Genomic DNA, 27237 nt, shown 5'->3' with positions numbered 1-27237 from the left:
CCAGGCGCCGCGTTCCGGCCCCGAGGGCTCACGGCCGGTGGGACGGTTAGGTAGGACTGGTGGCTCCGGAATCTGGCCTGGGTTCGGTCCCAGTCCTGGGGCCGCCTAGGTCACCTCCCAGGCAGCTTCTGGGATGGCCGGCGCCTACTTCTTGTGACGTGCTTGGGAGGCACGAGGTGAGGCAGCGCGCACAAGAACCCCTCCAAACACCTCTAGGCCGGAGGAGAAGGAGGCTGTGAGGTTCTTAGCCTAGGTGTGCCTCTCAATCGCCCGTGGAGCTTCTTTAAGAAGTGAAAAAGATGCTCGGGTCTGATCAGCAGATACTCTGATTCTAGCAGGTCTGGGTCTATTGGAGGAAACTTCAGGCAATTCTGATGCTTGGTGGAGAAGCGCTCCTGAGCTAGATAGATGCAGCTCCCAGCAGAGCGGAATGGGTGGGGCAACGAGGGCTTCCTGAATGAGTGGAGAACTTCACTGGGAAGCGCTGGGAAACTAAAGAAGAAGATGTATTTGAGGAAATAACCTGGGGTGTATTTTACTGGATAGGTGGAATAAGCCAGTTGTATAAGGGCCTTGAAAACCAGATAATGGTAGTTTAAGAGGTATAGACTAGAAAGGCAGAGTATGAAGACTTTTACCTTAAAATATACAATCTAATTAAAGGAACAAGAAAACCAAAAGATAACCGAGGATGAGTCAAGAAAGAAACCAGAGCACACACATCTACTTTGACCTAAAATCCCACGACATTAAGACAAAAGCTCTAAGGAACAAAATGTTCCATCAATGAACCAAGAATACTGAGTAATCTCAGAAACACAGAAAAGATTTGTGGGCTGGTTGATAGCAAAACGGACAGGGCTAAATAGCAAATTAACTAAAAGGAAAATGATGAAACATAAAGAATGGATCCAGCTGGATACTACTCCAACATCTGAATGACAGGTATTACACAAACAACAGAACGGTGGTGAGGGTTGGAGATTTGGAAAAAAGAAAATGTCTCAGATTTGAAGAAAATCACAAATTTTCAGATTAAATGGTTCCACTGAGTCCTTAGGATGACTAATAAACTTAAGATCCCATTCTAGACAACATCCAGAAGAAAGAGAAGAGCTTTTATATAGAAATAGGTTACCTAGAAAGCAATGGAAATTATATTGCAATTGGATTTCTCAATGGAGCAATGTCTTTAAAGCTGAAACTGAATCCTTACCCCAGCCAAATCAGCATTTAAATGGAACACCTGAAAATTCTGAAAATTTACCATCTCACTAAACAACCTGAGAGCAAAATGAACAATGAATTGAAAAACCATATCCCTGATTTTCACTGTTATCTACAATAATAGGTAACATATGGTGCACTTACTACATGCTCTTAACGTAGATTATCAAATTTTAACAATCTGAAAAAGTACAATTATGATCCCCACTTTAAACTGAAGAAACTGACAGAAATGAACAAGGATATAAAAAAGTGATAGGCAGTAAAAACAAAACTCTTGATCGAATCTAGAAAGTTATTGGCGCATAATGTGAAAATAAGAGATTTTTACCAAAATATTCTGGAGCTAAATCTCAGATCAATAACTGCAACCTGAGTGTCAGGGGCTGAGTTGCTTCAATAAGGGGACCCCATTTGGAAGAGTTAAGCTACACTTGAAGTCATCACTTGCTTGGGTTTATAATGGACTGTCATTCTCTGAAAACTGTCAGACTTATGTAGTGGCTAAACTGGAATGAGGTGGGAACCGTCACCTTAGCATCTTTCTTGCCTTTGATGGAGACACTCTGCAGGTATGTAGTAATGCTTTTGATGTACTATTTTGGCACTTGACTTGGCATTTTCTACCAGAATAGCCCTTACTCAATGAGTGAAGGTGCCCATGTAAGAATTCTGTCAGTTGCTAAGATTACCTACTCCAGCTATTCACTTGGCGAGTAGGGTACTAACCACAGGATGAATTCAGAGCCCTACTAGCCCTGCCCAAAGGTGAACTTGGACCAGAATTTAATTCATTTATCACCTAACCCCTATATTCTCAGAATGTTGATAGCACACAGTGATATTCGTGTTCTTTTGAAATTAGTGACAGGTACTAAGAAGTTTGAGTTCCTCCTGTTTGCCAGAACATTTATCCATAAGGGGTTCCAAGGCCTTTGGGGAAAGGCTAGAGAAAAGGTTTGCAGTACTTAGGTACAGTGTCTCAGCAGCATCCTTCTTTAAGAATATTTAGGCTACACTCCTGGAATCTTGGAACAGAACTGACAAGTCATGTTTCTCATTCAGAGTCCTCTGTTCCCCAGACCTAGAACTGTGTTTTGTTGGTTTGTTTGCTTTTGTAATTACACAAATCAAAAAGACTTAGTGAGTTGTTTGTTGATTTCATCCCTGGGACCCTACAATTAATTACCACAACCAGACAACTCTGTGAGTCAGACCAATGTGTTTTCCATCCTGCCCATTATGATGACCAGGGCGCACTTTTCTTCTATTAATTAACTGTCTCCACCTGGTCTCCTCCCATCCCCTGCCTGTATCTGGGAGTATATTTCCATTGCAGCTGCTCCTACCAGCATTCCTACCTTAAAAAACAGCCAATAACGAGTTTTGTGTGGTGGTTTGTGTATGTGTGTTTTAAGCTTCTGAAGCTTTAATATATGCCCCATGACAAGTATGAGAGAATCTTTTGAAAACACTGTCCGTGAAGGAGGAGGTGAGTTAGAAGCTCATGATAGAACTTGGGCAGCATTCCAACCTCCCAAAGTTTAACATTATGCCCAACTTGGGGCCATTTGATGTCTGTTCAATTCTATTCCTCACAGCAATTATGCTAAACCTTTGCCATCCCTATTAAACTTTTTTACATATTCCTGCCTCACCACTAGAAAATGACTTGGCTCTGACTCCCAAAGACACACACAGAGAGAGGGAGAGACAGAGAAAGAAACACTTTCTTTCGGACATCCTCCAGCCATTCCTTCTTGGCCAAATCCTTGAATAAACAGTCCACGCTCACTTTTCCCCACTTTTTCATCCACCATTCCCTACTCAATCCAAAGCACTCAGCCTGCTACTCTGAACATCTTAGTTTTATCAAAACCACCAATGACAAATCTGACAAATTGTAAGAACTTTTCAATCTTTCTATGGTAGGTGACTGCTTCCTCTCTGTGTCCCCTCCCTTTCTGAAAATCTCTCCTCTCTGGGTGTCTATAATGCTGCTTCTTTGAGCTTGGCACCCAGGTTTCTGCCCTTATTTCCTATTTCTGTTTTTCCATTAAATGTCCACACCTACCAGGGTCTGTCCTTGGCTTCTCCTTTTCAGTCTTCCCCCTCTTCCTGAGTGACCTTTTTCACTCTCACACGTTCAGCTTTGACTCATGCCTTCCAAAACGCATGTTCATTCAAATAACACAGATTTTCTAGTTCCTACCATGTGCCAGGCACTACTAAAATATGAAACTACAAGAGCAAGACAAAGTTCTGTTCTCCTGGACCTAACTAAGGACAAACAAAAAGCAGATAAATATATAAAACGTCAAGTAACGATAACTTAAGAAAAATAAACCAGGGTAAGCTGGAGTGAGAAGGGGCTGCTTTAAACAGAGTATTTAGAAAACACTTTGTTTAACCTCTAAGCTAGGGATTCCCGACTTGTAGTTCCAGAGCATCAAAACAATCTAGAAACTTGTTACAAATCATCAGACCCAACCCCCGACTTGCTCAACTAGAACCTGGGGAAGGGGCAGGAAGAGCCCGACAACGCAGTTTAATTACCCTCCAGGTGATTCTGTGCTGCGCTTAGACGCTCAGTTGTGTCCGACTTTTTGTGACCCCATGAATTAGAGCCCACCAGGCTCCTTCTGCCATGGGGATTCTTCAGGCAAGAATACTGGAGTGGGTTGCCATGCCCTCCTCCAGGGGATCTTCCCAACCCAGGAATGGGTTCCCAGAAACCTAGGTCTCCCGCATTGCAGGCGGATTCTTTACCGTCTGAGTCATCAGGGAAGCCCAAGAACATTGGAATGGGTAGCCTATCCTCTCTCCAGGGGATGTTCCCGACCCAGGTTATGGGACAGGGGTCTCCTGTATTACAAGTAGATTCTTTACCAGCTGAGCTACCAGGGAAGCCCCAAGTGATTCTGATGGCCGCAGTGAGAACTGCAGTTCCTACCCTACCCCCACCCCGATTCATTGTCCTGAATAGATTACTGGTGTGCGGTCTATCGGATTGATTTTCTCAGCCCGTAAGGGTAGCTTGAGGGTTGGGGGGAAAGGAGATGCTGGGGACCCCTCCGGTCAAAAGACTCCACCCAGACTTTTCAGAAGGCGACCAAGTGGGGTCAGCTGGCATGCTCACAGGCCTCCAGGAAGGAAGGTAAGAGCCAGACACTCACTGAATCTGCTGCAAGAAGCTGGGTGCCGCCAGTTTTCTGAGTTCAGGAGCGCCAGACGAAGCGCTTCCGGTTCGCAAGGAGGCTGCGCAGCTTAAAACTAGGCCCACGAAGGGCTGGGAGCGAGGTGGGGGTTCCTGCGCAGCGGGCGTTAGCCCTTGCGGCCAATTCCATGCCTGAAGTTTTATCTTTATTTTGAAATACTGGTTTGGAAAAAGTTTGGTTGAATTTGAAATCCATTTGTACCATACTCCGAAAGAAGAGAAACCATTACAATGAGCCTGCCCACTGCAACTGGAAAGTAGCCAGGGATCGCTGCAACTAGAGAAAGCCTGTGGGCAGCCACCAAGATCCAGCACAGCCATAAATAAAATAAATCTTTTTTAAAAATTGAGTGAACACATTTCTCATCCATGGTAACAAAAAATATTTAAAGCTTATCAAAAACCCTTGATTAGGAATTTCATGTAGTCGTTTGATCTGCTGGAAGGCCCAGTTCTTGAAGCCCTCTGAGAATCACCTGCCCGCCTCTTAATATGGCTTAATCTAGGTTTTCTCTGACTTTACTCAGGATTACTTGTCCCCTCCTTTGGGTCCCCATGGTAACATATAGATATCTGTGGTTCCCACCGGGAGCAATTTTGTCCCTTTGGGACACTTGACAATGTCTCAGGATTGGTACTACTGGCATCTTGTGGTGGGTAGAGGCCAGAGATGCTGCTAAAGATCTTGCAAAGGAAAGTCCCCTGCAACAATTATCTGGTCCAAAAGGTCAACAGCGCTGAGGCCGAGAAACCCTGCTGTAGATCCTTCTGTCATAACATACACACTTTATCACACCTGTATGTTTACATATGTTTCTCCCTGTTAGACTCTGTTTCTCAAGAACATGGCTTAGCTTTACATTCTCAGAGGTGAGCAATGCTAACATACGGTAAGCGTTCACTATGTATCTGTGAAGTGAATTCATGAGAGAAAAGTCCAGGCAGTCTTACCTACACCTAACAAGTAGACAACTGCCTCTCCAGGCAAAGAAGGCCAGAACTTGAAACACTTGAGAGCAGAGTAATGAGAGGAAGTGGGTCTAACAGAGATGCCTGCAGTTATTTACCAACTGCTCAACCTATAAAGGTAAAAATCTCTCGAGTCTTCTATCCCCTCACCCCCACTACCCCCTTCATAACTCCATGCAGTCACTAAATTCTGCTATTTCTCTACCTCAGAAATAAATCTAAGCCATCCCCACTGCCAAAGCCAGCTCTCATCAGCATCGCTTTCCTAGACCACTACTGTGCCCTCCTGGTTGGTTTCTCTGCCACCTACAAATTGACAAAGTTAAATTTAAGTCCCTGTAGTTTCTTCCAGCTTTAAAGTATTTGCAATTTTATCTAGTGATAATGAATTCCAACTTTTCCATTAAATAAGATGTATAAATATTCACTCTTAATTATAGATATAAAATTTCAAGCTGCTAAATGAGAATAAGTATATTAACTTAGAAAGCCTTGAAATCTTTCATGACTTTTGTCTTAGAAACAAACTCAAAGCCAGCAAGTTTAATTGGTCCTCTCCCTCTCCTGATAACTCCATTCCCACAGAGGTCAGGCTCATAACAAACCCAAACAAGGGCTAATGTATTAAGAGATAAAGCTGTGCACATATATTTTCAGCAAAGGGATGACTGACACACTTTCAATTAAAAAGGAATCTAAAAGAAAACAGCATCATCATTTTAAGAAGAGATGAGGCCAGCCAGCTAGAGACTAGTGCTGCTACCTCAGCACTCAGCTGTTGACTTTTTTAACACGGAATGTTACCCCCTTTCTCAGATATTGTCATTGTCATTCATAATCCAAAAAGCCTTGTGATATAAGCAGATGCTTGTGTTAGTGTTATAAATGGATATAGAAAATGAAGTAGTGATTATATAACAGCAGAGGAGACTGAGAACAAGTACCCAACATGGGCTGCAACAATCAAATATGGCTTTTTCTCATCAATTTTTCTCCTACAAGAAATCTTATTGGGGGAGAAGGTACAGCTTTGAGAATGTAATTTGGCCAGATATCCCGCCAATTCTTGGTTCAAAAATTGAGGTACAATTTTAGTTTAAGAGTCTACAGCTAGGACTCTAGGTCAAATTAATACATAACAGAAACAAAAGATGAGAAAAAATTAATAAATGTTACAGTTTCATGCTTTTGCAAATAGGAAAATCTTTAAAGATGATAAATTAGCTATGTTTAATAGCAACTATTAATTTGTAATGAATACTAAATAATCATATTTTTCCCCCTTTGGGCCAAATGCAACTTCAAAATTTTTTTCAGTATACTGTTATGGGGAAAAAATACTGAGTCAGGCACTTGAAAAGAAACATTTACTCTCCCTATGTAGTCCACACAATATTCAGGTTTAGACAGTAAAAAATAAATCTATTTGACTTTTTTACAAATCTTTTAATTATTATATTCCCAGGGACCTAACTCAGAATATATGGAAGAAAATAATGGAATGGTTTTTCCAGAGTCAATTTAAGTTACTTCAGAAACTGCAGTCCTTGCTTTGGAAACATGGAGTCTTACCCACTTACCAGGAAAGTCTCCCAGTCCTCATTCTTTAATAAAGTTTTTGAGAAAGAAAAAAAGCTATCACTATGTGAACTCAATAAATATTGGAAAATTAAAACGAAGTGATCATTATCTCTACCATACTGTAATGAACTATTTGAGTAGAATCATAAATCTTGAGTTTGGTTATCCAGACCAACCTCCTATTCAGTGAGAAATTATTAATAGAGAATAAAAAAGAAATAGATCCATTCAATGTTTCAAATTCCTCAGATGCAGGTGGGGCAGCTACCCCAGGGTACTGCCAGGGTACTGCTGAGTGGAGATGGCCAGTAAGGCTTAAAAAAGCAAAACTCTTGCCTTCATGAAGGAAGAATGGGAACAGGGTTTAGCCAAAAACAAAAGTAGCCCTTTCCCTAAAAAAGTTAAATCAGATCCCTGCTCTTCTGATTCTTCAAGAAGCAACATCAGCAGGCTTAAGCATTAGTAAAATAATAAATTAGTAAAAAAGAAATATAAATAAGAGAGCATGTGTGAGTGTAAGTAGAGGTCTGGGAGAATTTTCCTCACCCCCACCCACTCCCACCCACTTCGCCCCTTTTAAAATGTGAATCTTCCCAGGAGTAGTCAGCCAACACCTTTACCTGTGAATTTCGGCAGAAAGAGTAGGGCCAGGACATAAAGTAAATTAGGAGAGGAAAGATAGCCTTGAGAAGATCTTAAGGGAGAGGTGGGGGGAGGGGTGGTGCTTGCAGAGAAGTTTCTAATTTTACCTTAAAGTTACCCTCATTGGACAACCTTTTCTGTCCCTTAATCTCTCTAGCCTTACGCGGGGACCACATATTCTAATTCATACAATATTAACAAATCGTAAAGCAAAGTGCCATCACACCTTCAGCAGTTTGCGGGCCTGCGTGATATTTCAGTTCAAATGTTCGTCTCTAGAAACACATTTTAAAACGTTTTAACCTGGCACACGGGCTCTCACACAAACTCACTGCTGAAGGTGGCACCGAGTCTCAAGGGCGGCGCGCCCGGACCCCGGCTCCTCTGAGAAACAGCTGTCGGATTTCACCTTGAGCAGAGCCCCGCCCGCACACCTCTGGTGTCCCGCCCCCGCTCACGGTCATTATATTCTCCCCCAGGGATGCGCCTGCATCACTGCCAAGAGACGCCGCAGGAACCGCACTCCCGGGCCGGGTCGCTCTGAGGATGGAGAAGAGGGCTCGCAGCTCCTCCAGAGACGCCCACAGGAGAGGCAGCGGCTCCTCGCACAAGGAGAGCAAAAGGGCGAAGACAGACAGGGGCGGCCGAGGCCGCGGGCGCCGGGATGCCGAGCCGGAGCAGCCGGCCCTCGGGCGGGCAGGGAGCCCGGGCGAGCCCCGAGCGCCGGCAGCCACTGTGGTGGACGTGGATGAAGTCCGGGGCTCTGGCGAAGAGGGCACCGAAGTGGTGGCGCTGCTGGAGAGCGAGCGGCCCGAGGAAGGTACAGCGGGCAGGCTGAGGCCCCGGGAGAGGGTGCGGTCTTTCCAAGTGGTACCCAAGAAATGTCAGTTAGGGTGCAACGAGTCACCTCCCTGAGAGCTACAGAGGTAAGAGCAGCCGGCTGGACCTGCTCAGATTCCCAGGAAATGAAAGCGAGTTAGGACCCGCTGACCCACCAGTGGTGAAGACCAAAATGCATCAGAAGAAATACAAATAACATCCACCAAATACCATTGATGGCAGGGGTCAGCCACGGTTGGGAGGTGGGAGGGAGTGTGGTCCAGGTTGGGAACCAACATGCCAAAGGAACCTTGCAGCTGCTCCTGTGTCTGGAAGAGTATGTGGGCCCCTAGTTTAAGAAATGCAGGAGCTGATGATTCAGGGTAGTTTGTAGCTTATTCTCGGCTCTTCATCAGACTTAACCTAAAAGCATTTTACACTTTCTTTGTGCTGATCGGTCTTTCTAAAAAGTAGAGACAGCCAAGTACAGAAAAGCCAGATCTCAACTAACCATTTGATCATAGGCAGAGCCTTACCCATCTATCAAATGGGGATACCAACAGAGGGTACCCACCACAGAGGGTAATTGTGAGGATAAAATGAGCTAACATAAACATTAAAATGAGCTAAGATAAACACTCAAAGTGCGTATCTTACACAAAGCCTGGAAAGAATATACATATAATATAAATGCTCAGAGCGGAATCTTTGCAAGCTAAAAGAGGCAAGTTAGACCAAAGGGAGGGAATCACAGGGAAAAGCGTCTCTTTGGCTTCTGCAGGTGAAACAACTCTTAGGAACAAATTTATCTGCTTCCAATCCTTTTTTTTTTTTTTTAATTTAATTTTTGGCCACACCCTGTGGCGTGTGGAACCTTAGTTCCCTGACTGGGAACTGACCTCATGCCTCCTGAAGTGGAAGGTGGAATCTTAACTACTGGACCACCAGGGAAGTCCCTGACTTCAATCCATCTTATAATGAATGAAGCAAAAACTCACTACCTTAATTATAGGATGAAGGAGGTTTAACTTTAAAGGAAGGTAAATAAGGAATAGTGTTATACTACATTCTGCTGACTACGAAATTTTAACATTTCCCAGCCAGCAGCACTGCCCCATATGCTGTAGCATTGAAAGCTATGACTTGAGAAAGATTCCAGCAGTTGGGCTGTGGTTTATGTTGACCGTGTTAAGGCTGTTTTTCCTACCTGATGCCTTTTCATGGATCAGAAATCTCTGATTATTAAAGGGTTATTGGATTCACTGCTACATTAATGCTGAGGTTAGAGATCTGGTAAGTCTTGTGCTTCAGATCATATGGGTGGGGTAGGAAAAGAAGGGGGCTCCGTTTTTGGACCCCTTACTTTGTGCCAGGCACAAGCTAGGTGCTTTACTGAGTAGTATCATTCCTATGGCACAGATAAGAAAAAATGCTGAGAAATTGTTACTTGCCCAAGACCTACAGGTGGAAACTAGAGAAGCCAGAATCTCAGAATAAGTCTTATTGAAAAGCCCATCCTTGCAGGGTGCTCTGCCTGATTTCTGGTCATGGTTCCAGCACTGCCACCAGCTAGCGGTGGCCTTGGGCCAGTAGCTTCACACTGTGGGCCTCATTCAGTCTGTTCAGCTATAAAGTCACTAGAGCTCGAGGCCCCCCAAGTAAGGGATGAGTCACCTTAAGGATGAGACTCACTTGCTGAGTCCTTGACTGGGAGCTTTCTGTGGTTCCCAGAGGAAAGGGGAGCAGACACAGCAATACCCCCTCTCCTCCTCATGTAGCACCACATTTCTACCAGGCTACCTAAGACTGGGAGAAACAAAAAGAAGCTTCACTTCATTGGAATGTTGGGGATTCTCACACTAAGGCATATCTAAAGGCTCTTTTGACTTTAACATGTGATGTTTCATTTAAACCTAACAAACTGGATGTTCAAGGAACTCATTTTAAGAGAAAAATACTTTCTTAGTAAAACTTCTAAGTTATATTTGGGTATAGATATTAGTTTTCTGTTCATATCCCTAACTATTATATGAAGGAATTTTGAGGGCTTTCTTCACTTACAAAATGTAAATTTTGTCTGTATGTGCATTTATTTATTTTTACTTATCATGCTTATCACTGGCAAATGAAATATTATTTTAAACATGGCAAGAACACTACTATTGCTCTCAGGAAAGAATATTGTAAAAACCAATGTGATGCTGATAGAGTCATCTCTCCCCAAACAGGTTGCATGAGAAATAAATTCTATGGAACATGAATTCGTTTGGAGAAAATATCACCTGGTCAAATTTTGGGAAATACTAGGTTAAACAAAGTTAAGAAGGCTTCTTTGCTGAAGGGATTCTCCTAGCTTCAGTATGCCCATGACTGTTGGGAGCTCCAGGAGGGGAACACTACACAGTATTTTCTAAACTCATTTATTCCGGGAACTCTTGATCTGTGGGGCACCCTGTGGGATTAGTGTTCTGTGGGACACCATTTGGGAACCGCCACAGATTGGCATTTAGCACTGAGCTTAGTTTTGTGCTGATGCATCTTGTTTATCTGCCCTCTTCAATTAATCTGCACATCAGTTTGGTGATGACCTTTCCAGTTACTTTCCCAGCATGGAAATAAAATTTTTAGGCCCACTAATTAGTTATCCGTTTCTATCCCTTCTCTTAAAAATAGGCTTCTTACCATTTGTAATCTTTAGTCACCTTCTAGTTCTCTATGAGATTTTTTTAAACTGACAAATAGTGTCCCTTTGGCCAATATTCTAGTACCTAAAGATTAAAATTCTTGAGATTTCTGTAACTATTGCATTTAAATCATTTTCTCTATCCATTTCGCCTTCCTTTCTACATTCAAGAATTATTTGCTGAATGTATGTTTCAGGCACTACTCTAGTCCTGGGACACAGTGTAAATAAGACAAGGCCCTAAGAAGCTTGTGTTCTTGAGATGAACTTTCCCTGATATAAATACCATTTCATTTATCACTCAAGCAACCTGGATGGTCTGTACTCCAGTTCCTTATCACCTTTTTATAGGCACAGATGGGCTAATATTACCCCACAAAGGTGATTTTCAGAGATTGTCTAAAGATCCACACCTTTACCCAAAGAAGGGGCTCCCAGGAATTCTCTGGCACTCTAGTGGTTACGAGTTGGAACTTGCCCTGTGGGGTCCCTGGTTCTGTCCCTGGTCAGGGGGATCTAAGATCCCACAAGCTGTGGGTTGCAGCCAAAAAAACAAAAACAAAAAGCAACTTAAAAAGAAAACAAGAAGGGGCTCTCATGCAGAAATTTCAGTTATTGGGGCAAGTGATAGATGGGGTTGTAATTTCAGGGAAGATAAACCTCTGGACACATGTGTTTTGAATCACTTCAAATAACAACACCACACACACATACACACACAAAAAGAAAACAGTTTAGTGCTTGTGTGTGTATATGTCATTTCATCCTTATGCCAGATATGAAATATCCCATGAGACAGTTATTATGAAATAGTCAGGTGATGAAAGTATTTCCTTGAATAGATGAGGAAACTGAGAGGTTGTGTGCCTTGCTAAGGCCATCTGAACAGAAAATGGTGGCACCAGAACTGGAGCCCAGACCACACGTCCAGATGCTGTGCTTGTTGCAGGGTGCCTACCGCTGCCTTCCCAGGAGCCTATTCCACCTTCCGTCGGCCCCCAAAGCCCGTCGCACAGACAGGCTCTGGGAAATGACCACACTGATGTTCAGTTCATTCTACAAACTGTCCAGCAAAGTCTACAAACTGATCTGACCCTAATATCAAGGACTGAGCTAGAGGTGCTAGTCAGTAAATGTGGTGAAGTTCCAATATAATTTTTCTTTTTCTTTTTTCAAGGTACCAAGTCTTCCAGTTTAGGGGCCTGTGAGTGGCTTCTTGTCCTCACATCCCTGCTCTTCATCATCGTGACCTTCCCTTTTTCTATCTGGTTCTGCATAAAGGTGAGATTCCATGAGGACCTAACAAGTAATTCCCTGGTGTCTTTCACTCGCCACCCCATGTCCACTCTCATTTCTGTGTTTTGATACTTGCTGTCTGCTCTGCAAGGAATGCGCTCACTCCCACTCACCTTGCAGAAAAGCTCTTACTCGTTTATACCTGCTCAAAGAGAATCGAGAAGCTTTCCCTGACTCCTCCAGACTGTCATTCCCTTCCTTGTGCTCACATCTCCCCCACCTTTCTCATCCATTCTAACAATTACCACAAGTAAAATGTTTGTGGATACCCAGTCCACGCCAGTATTCTTGGGCTTCCCTGGTGGCTCAGCTGGTTAAGAATCCACCTGCAATGAGGGAGACCTGGGTTTGATCCCTGTGTTGGGAAGATCCCTTGGAGAAGGGAACAGCTACCCACTCCAGTATTCTGGCCTAGAGAATTCCATGGACTGTATAGGCCATGGGGTTGCAAAGAGTCGGACTTCCCTGGTGGCTCAGACAGTAAAGTGTTTGCCTACAATGCGGGAGACCCGGTTTCAATCCTTGGGTGGGGAAGATGCCCTGGAGAAGGAAATGACAACCCACTCCTGTATTCTTGCCTGGAAAATCCCATGGACGGAGGAGCCTGGTAGGCTACAGTCCATGGGGTTGCAAAGAGTTGGGCTGAGCGACTTTTCTTTTTTCTTTGCAAAGAATCAGACAGGACTGAGCGACTTTCACTCACTTCGATCTCTGCCATTAGACTGAGAGCCTCTTCAAGACAGGACCTATATCCAGTTGATCTACACTCTATACTAACACAAAGGCCAGCCCAGAATAGGTCAGGATGCCTATTATTAACACATCCAGGAAACCTCAGGCAGCTTCAAGAGATCACGAATGACAAACATCTTGGGCCCATAGGTGGCGCTAGTGGTAAAGAACTGCTGCTGCTGCTAAGTCGCTTCAGTCGTTCCGACTCTGTGCGACCCCATAGACGGCAGCCCGCCAGGCTTCCCCGTCCCTGGATTCTCCAGGCAAGAACACTGGAGTGGGCTGGCATTTCCTTCTCCAATGCATGAAAGGGAAAAGTGAAAGTGAAGTCGCTCAGTCCTGTCCGACTCTAGCGACCCCATGGACTGCAGCCTAGCAGGCTCCTCCGTCCATGGGATTTTCCAGGCAAAAGTACTGGAGTGGGGTGCCATTGCCTTCTCCTCCTGCCTACCAATACCAGGCATCAGGAGAGGTAAGAGGTGAAGGTTCCATCCCTGGGGCCAGAAGGTCCCCTGGAGGAGGGCATGGCAACCCACTCCAGTATTCTTGCCTATAGAATCCCATGGACAGTGGAGCCTGGCAGGCAACAGTCCATAGGATCACGAGACACGACTGAAGCAACTTGGCATGCACACGCAGGTGGTTTTACATGTGTCTGAAGCTGTCCCTGAAGTAAATGAAGACTTGTGTCAGTTCAGGAAGAACATACCAAGATGGAATTAGAAGTGCAACGGATTTGTGGGGAGACATTGTAAGAAAGATTGAGATAGAAGTAGGGAAGGGAAAGCCTTCCGCGAACGAGGCAGATCTAACACTTGTGATCTGAGAAGGGGAAGGAAGGATTGGACAGAAGGAGCCTCAGACTGGGGGACACCTTCAAGAAAGTCTTGGACCTACTGAAAGGGAACTCCTGAGCGAAGTTTGCCTCGGAGATGAGTCTCACAATGGACAGAAATGGCCAGGCCCTTGTGTCCCTGCCATTCTTAGTCACTGGCCAGAGTGGCCAGGAAGAGCATGTGTTTGGTGGGAAGGCTGCAGGTGCTGCTGAGGCTGTTGCCAATTTCACGCAAGCTCTCCTTCCCCCGTTCTTCTCCTGCATCTTCATAAGAGTGTTGGATTTTGTCAAATGCCTTTTCTTCACCCATTGAGACGATGACATGATATTTGCTCTTTATTCTCCTAATGTGGTATATTGTATTCATTGAATTTTGGGTGTTAAATCAACTATATATTCCTAGGATAAGTCCCATTTGGTTAGAGTGTATAAACCTTTTAATATGTTATTGGAGTCAGGTTGCTTGTTATTCTTGTTGAGGAGTTTTGCATTTATATTCATGAGAGATATTGGTCTATAGTTTTCCTTTCTTGTGATGTCTCTGTCTTGTTTTGGTATCAGGGTAATCCTGGCCTCAGAGAATGAGGTGGGAGAATTTGTGAAGAACTGCTAATAATTCCTCTTTAAATGTTTGGCAGAATTTACCAGTGAGGTCATCTGGCCCTGGACTTTTCTTTGTTGGAAATTTTTAAACTACTAATTCAATCTTTTAATTCTGGGTCTTTTTCACTTTTATTTTTCCTTCTTGAATCAGTTTTGGTAGTTTATGACTCTTTAGGAATTTGTTTATTTTACTTGTTATCTAATTTATTGGTGTATAGTTGTTCATAGTATTTTCATCTATAATCTTTTTTATTTCTCTAAGGATAGTAGTGATGTCTCTGTCATTCCTCTTTGGCTCCTGATTTCAACATTTTAATCTTCTCTTTTTTCTTGGTCAGTCTAGCTAAATATTTGTCAATTTTGTTGAACTTTTCAAAGAACCAACTATGGTTCTTTGGGTCCAACTATGGTTTCAATTAATATTCTCTAACGTTTTTCTATTTTCTATTGCATTTATTTCCACTATAATCTTTTTTCTTTTTGCTTACTTTGGGTTTAGTTTGTGTTTCTGTTTCTAGCATCAAAAAATTAGTGTATTATTTTGAGATATTTCTTCTCATTTATTATAGATATTTACAGCTGTAAATTTTCCTCTAAGCATTGCTTTAGTTTCATCCCATTCATTTTGGTATCTTGAGGTTTTGTTTTCATTCATCTCAAAGTGTTTTTCAGTTCCTTTTGTGATAAATTCTTTGACCTGTTGGTTAGAGTGTGTGATTTAATTTCCCAAATATCCTTTTGTTATTGATTTCTAATTTCATTTCATTGTTAGAGGAGAATATACTTTGTATGGTTTCAATCCTTCTAAATTTATTGAGGTTTTCTTAAATGGCCTACCACATGGTCTATCCTGGAGATGTTCCATGTTTTCACGAAAAGAATATGTACTCGTCTATTGTTGAGTGGAATTATGCATAGATATCTGTCAGGTCTAGTTCACTTATGGTGTTGTTGAAATCTTTTCTTTCTTTGTTGACCTTGCGTCTAGTTCTTTTACCCACAATTGAAAGTGGGATAGTAAAGTCTCTAACAATTACTGTTGAATTATCTATTTTTATCTTCTTTTGGTTTTTGCCTTATATATTCTGGAGCTCTATTTTTAGGTACATACATGTTTACTGTTGTTATACTTTCCTAATGCATTGACACTTTTACCATTGCACAATGTCCCTCTTTATCACTAGTAACACTTTGGTGTGTTGGTTTTAAACTCCATTTTGTCAGATATCAGTGTGGTCATTCCTGCCATTTTTTGGTTACTCTGTGTGGTGTAGTTTTTTCTATCCTTTTACTTTCAACCTGTTTGTGTTTTTGACTAGAAAGTGTGTCACCTACAGACAACATATAGCAGCCTCTTCTTGAAGGGTGATCTGAGCACCTGCATGTCTGCCATAAAGTTTGTATGTAGCTAATAAGAGATTCATGTAAAAGCTATTAATGCATCAGTCACAGCAAAAATATAAGATTAAATATGCTGTGATTCCTTTGATTTGGTGGAAGCAATTATTTTTTAGACAATCATGAGTCCTTAATCAAAATTCTGTCCACAAGCTCAAAAATTAACATGGCCACTATACTTTTTCATTGGTTCCTATGTATTTTGAAAATGTAAGTTTTAAGGGAAATTTTTTCTTGGTTCTCAAAACAAGAGATTTCTGATACTTATAATCACTGTCATGCCAAGGTCTTTTGAAGACTTCATTTTTTTCTCTTAGAGTAATTCAAAAGTATTACATTTCCCTTTAGGTTGTACAGGAGTATGAGAGAGTAATTATATTCCGACTGGGACATCTGCTTCCTGGACGAGCCAAAGGCCCTGGTAAGAACAATCTTCTTTACACACCACCCCCCGCAAGAGACTTGCCAATTTCATCAATTCATGTTTATTTGCAATATGGCCCTCAGACTACATGAAGTAACTTGACTCATGATATCTTCATTTTTCAGTCTGTTATTTGTAACACCGGTTATTAAGAAATTCTTCAGAGAGCATTACTACCAGGTCACTAGCGACCAAAAGAGAGTGGATGCAGAGAGCCATAGGCCAGGGCCAGATTGGCTGGAGTAGGAAGTAGGTTAGGACCTATGGTCAGGCACCCTACACATTATACTGGGTGGGTGAGGACTAACTAGCCAACCAGAGGCTGGTATCGCTATGCTGTTGTTCTGATTACCTCTGGGACTCCCAGTATAAGAAATACCACATGGAGGTTGCTGGCTCTAAAGTTTGTCACCTTGGTACACACATGGATTGAAAAACTAGTTTTGTACAGAGCACCATTAGTTCGGTACTAACGCTAACAATAATGCATAAGACACTCGTGTTAGAGAGTTTAAATCTGGTGAAGGAGACAGATGTGTAACCCAAGATCTGCACAGGTCAGCACCATGACCAAGCTGACCATACAGCCCATTTTACTGGGTATAATCCCTGATTATGCCTGTTGTCCTGGTGTAGTCCTTTCCTTTTACCCTTAAACATGTCCCCCATGGAACAACAAATTATTTGGTAAACTTAGCAACAAAAAACACAACACAGGATGGAGGTGTGATGGCCCGATGGTCCATGCATAGACCATGGAGGCTAAGAAAAGTGATGCAGCATCAACCTGACACCAAAAAAGTGAACCCCAAACAGCCTCCATGCCAGCTATTCACCTGTCACTTCCCTTATCCCCTTCCCACCCCCTTCTAGGCCTTTTCTTCTTTTTGCCCTGCCTGGATACCTACCACAAGGTTGACCTTCGTCTCCAAACCTTGGAGATACCCTTTCATGAGGTAAGTCAAGTGGGGGATTTTGCTTTCTGTCTACATTTTTCCTGGCTAAGCACTCTACCAATTCTGGCCTAGAAGAAAATGACTATCCTTGCTCAAAAGCAGGGAAAAAGAGAGAGAGAGAGAGAGAGAGACTACATCAAAATTTAAAACTCTGATACATCAAAGGACACAATCAGCAGAATGAAAAGGCAACTTATAGAATGGGGAAAAATTGCAAATATCTCTTATAAGAGGTTAATATCCAAAATATATTAAACCTTAACTCAACAAGTAAGCAAACAATCCAAGTAAAATGGACAAAGTCCTTGTTGTTGTTAAGTCACTTCAGTCGTGTCTAACTCTGTGCGACCCCATAGACAGCAGCCCACCAGGCTCCTCTGTCCCTGGAATTCTCCAGGCAAGAACACTGGAGTGGGTTGCCATTTCCTTCTCCAGGACAAAGGCCTTAGTGATAGTTAATTTTATGTGTCAACCTGACTAAGGCATGGTACCCAATAATTTGGTCAAATACATCTGGATGTTGCTGTTATGATATTCTCTAGATAAGATTAATATTCAAATTGAATGACTGAGTAAAGAAGATTGCCCTCGATATATGATATATTGTATATACTTTGACTTGAATGGACATATTTCTCCAAAGATGATATTTAAATAGCCAATAAACATGTGAAAAGATGCTCTGCATCACTAAAATCATTAGAGAAATGCAAATAAAAAACACAATGAGATACCACCTCACATCTATTAGGATGGCAATTATTAAGAAAAAAACAAAATAATGTGTTGGCAAAGATATAGAGAAATTGGAACGCTTGTATACTGTTGGTGGGAATGTAAAATGGTGCAGCTACTGTAGAAAACAGTTACTCAAAAATTAAAAATAGAATTACCACATAATCTACCAATTCTACTTTTGGGTATATAGACTCCAAAGAATTGAAAGCAGGCTAATTGAAAAGATGCTTATATACCTGGGTGCATAGCATCAGTTTTTCACAATAGCCACAAAGGTGGCAGCAATCCATGTGCCCATCAATGGCTGAATAAACAAAATGTGGCATATACTGGCAATGGAATAATAATCAGCCTTAAAAAGGAATGAAATTCTGGCACACACTACAACATGGATGAACCTTGGGAAAATTATGCTAAGTGAAATCAGCCAGTCACAAAAAGACAAATACTGTGTGATTCCTTCTGTATGAGGAACCTCGAGGAGTGAAAAAAAAGCAACAGAAAGTGAAGGATGGTTGTGGGGACTGGGGGAGGAGAGAACTGACAGGTGTTCAGTGGGTTTCAGTGTTGCAGGATGAAAAGGGTTCTGGATGCTTGTTGCTCAACAGTGTGAATGTACTTAATCCTACTGAATTGTGCATGTCAAAATGGTTAAGATGGTGAATTTGATGTTCTGTTCATTTTACCACAATTAAAAGTTAAATGTTGAGTTTACATCTAGACTTTCCTGTTACTGATTCTGATTTATAAGCCTTTCCTAAAAGGTCTCCTACTTTCAGTTTGAGGTTCTTTCTCATTCTTTCTTCTGGCAAACAGAAATGTGAATAAAAACAATATTTGTTTAAAAGGCTTATTTTAGATAACAAAATGTAAAAAAGGAATAAAACATACACCTAATCCTGTTACCCACAGAGTTGATATTTTGGAATGTATCCTTCAAACTTTTCTATATATGTGGTTATACTTTCAGACAAGTGTGTGTATATATATATATATATATATATACATACACATCATATATATATCAATCATACCATACATACTATTTGGTCACCTATCCTTTTTCACTCAAAAATATACTGTTACCATATTAGCTATGTTTCTACCTCTGTTTTAAATAGACACACAGCATTTCATTATGTGGATTTTACTCAATTAATTTACTTAACTGATTGAGTTTAATAACTGGAATTTACTCAACTAATTCCCCATTGTTGATATTATTTCTAAACTTTTTTGGCTGCTGCAGTGCATGGCATGGGCTTCCCTGATGGCTCAGTGGGTAAAGAATCCACCTGCAATGCAGGAGACACAGAAGATGTGGGTTCAATCCCTGGATCAGAAAGATCCCCTGGAGAAGGAAATGGCAACCCGCTCCAGTATTCTTGCCTGGAAAACCCCATGGACACAGGAGCCTGGAGGGCTACAGTCCAAAGGGTCGCAAAGAGTCGGACATGACTAAGCACACAGGCACTGCATGGGATATGGGATCTCAGTTCTCAGACCAGGAATTGAATCCAGACCTCCAGCAATGAAAGCGCCAAGTCCTAACCACTGGACTGCCAGGGAATTCTCTATTTCTCATTTTTTCTTACAATAAGCAATACTGTGAATCACATCTTTACAGTTAAATCCTGAAAATATATCCTTTTGTCTAAAAAAGGAAATGTTGTACACATACATCTCTTAGGGCTTTTGACATGTATCACAAACTGCCCTCTAAATATACACTCAATACACGTGAGTACTGGTTTCCCAGAATGTGTTGCTCTTTTAGCAGATTTTTTTGGCATCAGTTTTAAAAGACCTGATATACAATCAACTGGATGTTTTCATATAAGAAAATTATTCCTGATTTTTCTACAAAAGGATTTATAACAGGATTCCTTTAAATTGAGTTGTTTAGTATATTTAATACAAACTCCATATTTTTTTTCAATGTCTATTTGATTAAAGACTGAGCCAACTACTCTTTTTTTTTTTTCTTACTATTATCTTTCTCTGAGAAAATACCCTTTGGACATATTTAACCCCTCTATCCTTATGTGGGAAAGAAGCCCAAGAATCAGGCCTGTAATCCAAAATTTTTTTTTCTGCCTAGATTGTAACCAAAGACATGTTTGTGATGGAGATAGATGCCATCTGCTACTATCGCATGGAAAATGCCTCTCTTCTCCTAAACAGTCTTGCTCATGTGTCCAAAGCTGTCCAATTCCTTGTGCAAACCACCATGAAGCGTCTCCTAGCACATCGATCCCTCACAGAAATTCTTCTTGAGAGGAAGAACATTGCTCAAGATGTAAAGGTACTTAGATGAGTTTAACACCAAGTATGTTGAAATATTGCTTTGCCTTTTATTCCTTTCTTCGTTGACCATTTACTGAATCTTCCACGTGCCATGCATTCACTGTTAAAGGTACAGCCCCGAAAGGAGCTGACAGTTAAGAGGTTGCCAATCAGTCCCTGAACCGGTCCTAGTCACCCATCTGTGGGATTAGTCAGTCATTGCCACACTTTTTCTTCTCACGCTTCTCACTCAATGGCTGGAAGGAGGGGTTGGTGGGATAAAAAGATGATAAGGAATGAATCTGGGGACCTTACAGTCTAGTTGGGGAAACAAGCAAAGTTAAATAATGATAAAGACTGAAAAACTTTATCAGGTTAAAAGAGGCAAAATATCACAGACCTTTAAGTGGTTAATTACCCAGTCAATGATCCAGATTTGATTGAGTTGGGGCGAAAAGAGAGAAAAACAAGAACTGCCTCACAAGCAGCAGCATCTAGCCCCGCAGAGAGCAAGCTCAGCAACTTCGCTCACAACCAGGGTGGGTGTCTACGATTCTTACCAAGACAAGTTGGCAGAGGTGTTCAGAAGAGAGATGAGAAGAGAGCAGCATTCTAGGTAGCCGGCCAGTCAAGTGGTAATTACCATCAGTGATGGAGGCTTTCATTGAGGCCAAGAGGCGCCCAGGCCCTGAACTGAGTTAGGAGGTTACGATCAAGTCTAGATAAAGGAAGACCTCCTACAGAAGCAGCAAAGGATTGAAGGCACTGATAATAATTATTCTTGATGAGGCCTAGGCAGACACAGCTGAGACAATGAGGTGTCCGAATATTTGTGGCTTATCCAATTCATCACTGATAAAACTGGGATTAGCATCCTAGTGAAAATGGAAGAATTCAGGAAATAAGAAAAGCTGCAAAGAGAGAAAGTTAGAACAAGAAGACACGCAGAAGTTGCTGCTCTGGAATTTAAAAACCACTCTTGTGTGCTTCCCTCTATCCTCCTTTCATCCCTCTCTTTCTGTTTATCCCTCCTCAAGGGATAATGGATAAGGTCCAGATGCTTGACATTCCAGCTTGCCCTTGTTATGCTGAATTATAATTTATGTATTTACACATTTGTTTCCCCAGACCTTGAACTCCATTCTGTCAGGGGTCATATTTTATTCATCTTTTTGCCCTCAGTACTTGGTCCTGGGCTCTTACACAGTAGCCAGATCCTGGGTTTTTGGATGAGTGAATAAATGACCCAACTGTTGTAGCCTCAGCTTTGCCGTCTTTCCTCTGGTGTGTCTGATATTCTAGGCGAGTGTTTCTCCAGCATTCAGTGACTATGCTTCCATGCCTCCTCTTGGGTTGTTCCTGCAGAGTTGGACATGGCTGAGCGACTAAGCACAGCACAGCACTGCACCAAATACTTCCCTTTTCCCCACCGGCAAAATTGTATGGTTCTTTAAGATGCCACCTCCTCTGTGAAGTCTTTTTCAACATTTCTTCCTCTCATCAACCCCTCAAATTAGTCTTCTCAGGGTTCCCAGTGTACTAAGCTAACTATCTAGTCCCCAAGAAATCATCAGAAATAAGTTAAAAAGGAAAAAGAGTATGGCCCACCTATTCCTCCATGCCTGCCCCTCCTTTCCAGTTCATTTTCTTCCCACTCCTGGGATGGGGAGGTAGGGGAGACGGGTGCCACCAACAGGAAGTGAAAGCTCCCATAAATGAATATTATATGGGAGAGAATATCCTATGAGAGAGAGACTAAAAATATTGGTTCTCTAACTGCATTTTAGAACAAATTTAACAAATGTGCTGTGTGCTAAGTTGCTTCAGTTGTGTCCAACTCTTTGCGACTCTACAGACTATAGCCCGCCAGACTCCTCTGTCCATGGGATTCTCCAGGCAAAAATACTAGAGTGGGTTGCCATGCCCTTCTCCAGGGGATCTTCCTGACCCAGGGATCGAACCTACATCTCTCACGTCTCCACATTGACAGGCGAGTTCTTTACCACTAGCACCACCTGGGAAGCCCCAGTAATAAATGTATTTTAGAGCAAATTTAACAAACATACCATCTCTATTATTTCTTATAGCTTTTGTAACAAAATACCACAAATCACCACCAGTTTTATCTTATGATTTCAAGGCCAGAAGTCCAAAACACATCTCATTGGGCCAGAGTCAAGGTGTCAGCAGGGGCTGGTTCCTTCTGGAGGTTTGGAGAGGAGAATCCATTTCCTTGCCCTTTTCAGCGTTGGGTGGCCGCCTGCATTCTTTAGATCGTGGCCCCTTCCTCTGTCTTCAAATCACAGCACTCCAGCCTCTGTTTGCACCATCACATCACTTTCTCCTCCTCTGTAGCCAGATGTCCCCCACCCCAACCATGCTTCCCTCTTATGAGGACCCTTGCAGTTGCTTTTTGGGCCCACTGGGAAGATCCAGGATAAGGCCTTCATTTTAAGAACCTTGAACTTATATTGCATCTGCAGAGTTTCTTTTAGGGTGACATTCACAGGTTCCAGAGATGTCTTTAGGACCCATTAGTCAGCCTACCACACCATCTTTAATTCCACAAGTACTTGTTGAGTTGCTGCTGCTGCTAAGTCACTTCAGTTGTGTCCAACTCTGTGCGACCCCAGAGACAGCAGCCCACCAGGCTCCCCTGTCCCTGGGATTCTCCAGGCAAGAACACTGGAGTGGGTTGCCATTTCCTTCTCCAGTGCATGAAAGTGAAAAGTGAAAGTGAAGTTGCTCAGTCGTGTCCAACTCCTAGCGAACCCATGGACTGCAGCCTACCAGGCTCCTCCTTCCATGGGATTTTCCAGGCAAGAGTACTGGAGTGGGGTGCCATTGCCTTCTCCGACTTGTTGAGTGGCACTGTGCAAACTAAACAGTGTTTTGCAAGGCCTCATAATGTTAAAATGAAAAAGGGAAGGACATAATGTCCTTTCAGAAGAAATGTGCTTTCTCAGTGCAGTGGCCATCCGTGCAACCAGAGGTTCCCACTGACGTCTCAACTCTTCCTTCCACAGGTTGCCTTGGATGCAGTGACCTGTATTTGGGGAATCAAAGTGGAGAGAACAGAAATGTGGGTAGGAAATTAACCAGGAAGAACAATACGATGAAGAGAAATATTTTGATTTTATTTAAAAACTTCTATTTGAAAAATTATTTTCATTGAATGAGTACTGTAGACGTCTATATTAGCATAAATTTGGAAGAAAGAAAAATTTGCATATTATAACTATAACACAACCACTATGAACATCTGGGTAAATAACTGTCGTATTTTCTATGGATTTAAACATTTTCTAAGGTAAAATTCACATAACATAAAACTCATCATTTTTAACCATTTAAAATTGAAACTCAGTGGTTTTTAGTATATTCACAGACACAAACCACCACTACCACATAATTCCAGAAGATTTTTATCATCTCCAAAAGAAAACCTGTGTCCATTAAGCAGGAACTCTTCATTTCTGCCTCAACCCCCAGCCCCTGACAACCACTGACTCCTCTCTGTCTCTCTAGATTTGGCTATTCTAAAAATTTAATATAAACATAATCACACAATCTGTGGCCTTTTGTGTCTGGCTTCCTTCACTCACCATAATGTTTTCCGTGTCCCTCCATGGTATAGCATGAATCAGTGTTTCATTCCTTTTTACAGTTGAATAATATGCCATCGTGTGACTGGCTATGCCACGCTTTGTTGATCTACTCTCAGTTGATGGACATTTGGGTTGCTTCCACTTTGGGGCATTATGAATCAGGCCGCAATGAACATTCATGTGCAAGTTGATATGTGAACATGTTTTCACTTTTCTTGGGTATATACGTAGGTGTGAAATTACTGGATCATCTGGTAACTCCATATTTAACTTTCTGAGGAACTGCTAAGTTGTTTTCTATGTACTTTTTATAGTTACCATCAGGGGAAAAAAATCCAATTTTGTATGTTTTATGCAGTAGATTAAGTACTTGGTCAGTTCTACCCTTTTTGATTCAGTCCTCTTTTGTCAACTTAGATGACTTCCCTTGTTATTAATAGCATGGCTCTTCAAGGCTTTTGTCATTATTTAGATTTAATAGCCAGAATTCAGATTAAACTTTAAGTGGGAAAATTATCATAGTGTTGTGTGGGCCAAAAAGTTCATTTACATTTTCTGTAAGATGCTATGGAAAAACCCGAATGAACTTCTGGGCCAACCCAATACAGCAACACAAAATTTGCTTTACTTGTAAAGAGAAAACCACAGCTCTACTACAGCATCAGTGATAATAAAAATCCACATTGGAGGCACTGATGCTTAAGCCCATCTTCTCTGCCCACTGTCTGTGCAGAGGTCTAGGGCGGCGCACTCTGCTTAATCAGAATCCACTGTATATCGTGAACCGAGCGTAGAGAAGGTGGTAGGTTTGTCGGAAAGCTCCGGCTGCTAAAGCTGCCCTGCACACTCACCTACCCACCTGCTTTCTCTTTCAGTAAGGATGTGCGCCTGCCAGCCGGGCTGCAACACTCATTGGCAGTGGAAGCTGAAGCCCAAAGACAAGCCAAAGTGCGGGTGAGCCAGCCCTGAGCATGCCATCCTCCCGCACAGTGGAGGAGCATCAGAGGAGCTCCAGAAAATGCAAAAGAAAGTCTCCTCATGGAGAACATTTCCCCTTTACTCCTCACCTATCCATCCAGGCACTGGGGGGAATCTGGCTTGTGCACATACCACACTATTAAAATTGTTCTCCTTGGGCATGCTCACAGCCTTCTAACTGACCAGTGCAACATCTCTTTCCCTGTTACACCCTCTCTCTAATGCTATTGGTAACAGTGACCTCCTCCTCCCTGAGTCTTGCCTTCACTCTCTTTCCAAGGTATCTCCCCAAACTCCATTCCTCTTCTCTAGCATGGCATCTCTCATCCGTCACCGGTCCCCTCTAGGTTAATGACACCCAGGCCTGTATCCTTAGCTCTGTGCAACCATGTCAGAGCACACTTCCCTCATCTCTAGAGCCCAGGGGAGGCTGTGCTATGCATGGCCTCTGCTCAGGCGTGCCAGTGAGAAGATGTGGCTACCAGAGGATTGGGTGTGGGTGGGAAGGGAGTCAGGAAGAGGAAAATGAGGGCTGGAGGGGAGGCAGATTTCCCCTTAAAGAACAGAAAGCAGGTAAGGATGGTATCCATCTACCAAGAGGGTGGATAACTTTGGAGCATTGGTGGACAAAGATGGGGAGGAAGGCAGTCCTCTAGGCAGAGCAGCTTCTAGATCTCTGAGTCTAGTGCCCTTTGCTCACTTTAAGGGGACATTTGGGTGGTGACCTTTTTCGTGCTTTTTCTTCTGAAATGCTAACCTGAGTTGGGAGTCATTCTTTCAGGATTGCATGTCTTTGCCTGGAATGCTGGCCAACCTTTCCTCTAAAATGGCAAAACCCTACTACTCGTCCAAGGCCCACCAGACATAGTAATTCCCCTAACACTTCATCTCTACTTGTCATAGCTCTTAACAAATTCTGCACCAAGTTACAATGAATTCTTTGTGACCCCATGGATGGTAGTCCACCAGGCTCCTCTGCCCATGGAATTTTTCAGGCAAAAATACTGGAGTAGGTTACCATTCCTTGTCTAGGGGATTTGAACCTGAGCCTCTTGCATCTTCTGCACTTCCAGGTGGATCCTTTAACACTAGTGCCACCTGGAAAGCCCATTACAATCAACAGTGTCTCTCTCTCCCTAGATCAAGATCTTAAGAAAAAAGGCAGTCTGCTCCCCTGTGCTTAGCAGCACCTGTCCCACAGTAGATGCTAGTGCTTGTTTGTTGAATCACCCTAAGTAGGATTAAAACCTTCATGGAGCAAAGAAGAAAAATCACACATTGTTTTTCCTCGCATACCCTGTCTAGATGATTGCTGCAGAAGGGGAGAAGGCCGCCTCCGAGTCCCTGAGGATGGCAGCGGAGATTCTATCAGGCACTCCAGCCGCTGCTCAGCTTCGGTACCTGCACACCCTTCAATCCTTGTCCACAGAGAAACCTTCCACAGTGGTTTTACCTTTGCCATTTGACTTGCTTAATTTCCTGTCTTCTCCAAGCAATAGAACTCAAGGAGGCATCCCCTTACCAAATCCTTCCAAACCTGTTGAGCCGCTGAATCCTAAAAAGAAAGACTCTCCCATGTTATAGGAAGAAACAAGGATCATGGGACTGCAAAGAGGGCTCCATATAACAGCTACATCCCCGAGCAAGGCCCTCAGTCCTCAGTTCCCGCTCTTTCTTTTGTTGCCATGTGAAATGCCCTTGGAATGCATGAAGCCCCAGTGCAGCGACACACACAGGAAGACAGTGAAATCGTGTAATGACAGAGAAGCCATATAACATGTTTAGGTGGATCATCTGATCAGAGGAATTATGGGAAAGAGCTTTAGCCATCATTCTACTTCGGAAAGAATTTTGAGTCTACATATGGCTGAATTTTTACTTCTGAAGATGTAGTTCAAATGTCCTTTTCCCTAGATGCCCTCTAGCCCCTTTGGGAAGGGTTCTTTTGCTCCCACAGCCCTTTCTACATGACCCTATCATTTTGCTTATCACACTGTGTTGTAATCTCATACTTATGATTCAGGCTTCTCTCCTACTATGAACTCCTCAAAAGCACGTCTTAATAATTCCCTGTCATTCCACACTCTAGCTTGTATGCTCCACCCAAGGTTTTTGCACCTGACTCTGATAGCTGCACCACAGTGATGCTTCTGTATTTCTGAGTGAAAGAGAGATACTTGTGAGTACATATTCTAGTACTTGAGCTGGATATAAAATTATACCTAATTAAAGAATTTCAAATGAA

The 27237-nt window shown here is 42.5% G+C and overlaps 2 protein-coding genes across 3 annotated transcripts in view; one reads left to right on the top strand and one right to left on the bottom strand.

Annotated features, from left to right (window-relative positions):
• The window catches only part of TDRD5 (tudor domain containing 5), an 86162-nt gene extending 78459 nt beyond the window's left edge, over positions 1-7703 (bottom strand). Inside the window, exon 1 of the mRNA XM_061383348.1 lies at positions 7615-7703. The gene's annotated coding sequence lies outside the window, so the exon portion shown is untranslated. The remainder of the gene's footprint in view (positions 1-7614) is intronic.
• On the top strand, positions 7-27237 carry NPHS2 (NPHS2 stomatin family member, podocin). 2 transcript variants are annotated; one of them, XM_061383350.1, is made up of 9 exons: positions 7-176; positions 8116-8456; positions 12316-12419; positions 16351-16423; positions 17300-17382; positions 20222-20425; positions 23433-23488; positions 24890-24968; positions 26298-27237. In XM_061383350.1, exons 2-9 carry the CDS (start codon positions 8183-8185, stop codon positions 26574-26576), a joined length of 1152 nt encoding a protein of 383 aa, XP_061239334.1. In that variant the 5' UTR covers positions 7-176; positions 8116-8182; the 3' UTR covers positions 26577-27237. The 2 variants fall into 2 exon arrangements, with proteins under 2 accessions (XP_061239334.1, XP_061239333.1); XM_061383349.1 differs by having other exon boundaries at positions 7-1799.

Source organism: Bos javanicus, chromosome 16 (assembly GCF_032452875.1).
Source record: "Bos javanicus breed banteng chromosome 16, ARS-OSU_banteng_1.0, whole genome shotgun sequence".
Lineage (NCBI taxonomy): Eukaryota > Metazoa > Chordata > Mammalia > Artiodactyla > Bovidae > Bos > Bos javanicus.
This window is presented reverse-complemented; position numbering and strand designations above follow the sequence as displayed.

What these genes read in the sequence shown, in the direction of transcription:
- NPHS2 (XM_061383349.1), top strand. An exon ending in CTATCTGGTTCTGCATAAAG is followed by an intron (nt 12,420 to 16,350) that starts GTGAGATTCCAT and finishes ATTTCCCTTTAG; the next exon opens with GTTGTACAGGAGTATGAGAG. An exon ending in TGGACGAGCCAAAGGCCCTG is followed by an intron (nt 16,424 to 17,299) that starts GTAAGAACAATC and finishes ACCCCCTTCTAG; the next exon opens with GCCTTTTCTTCTTTTTGCCC.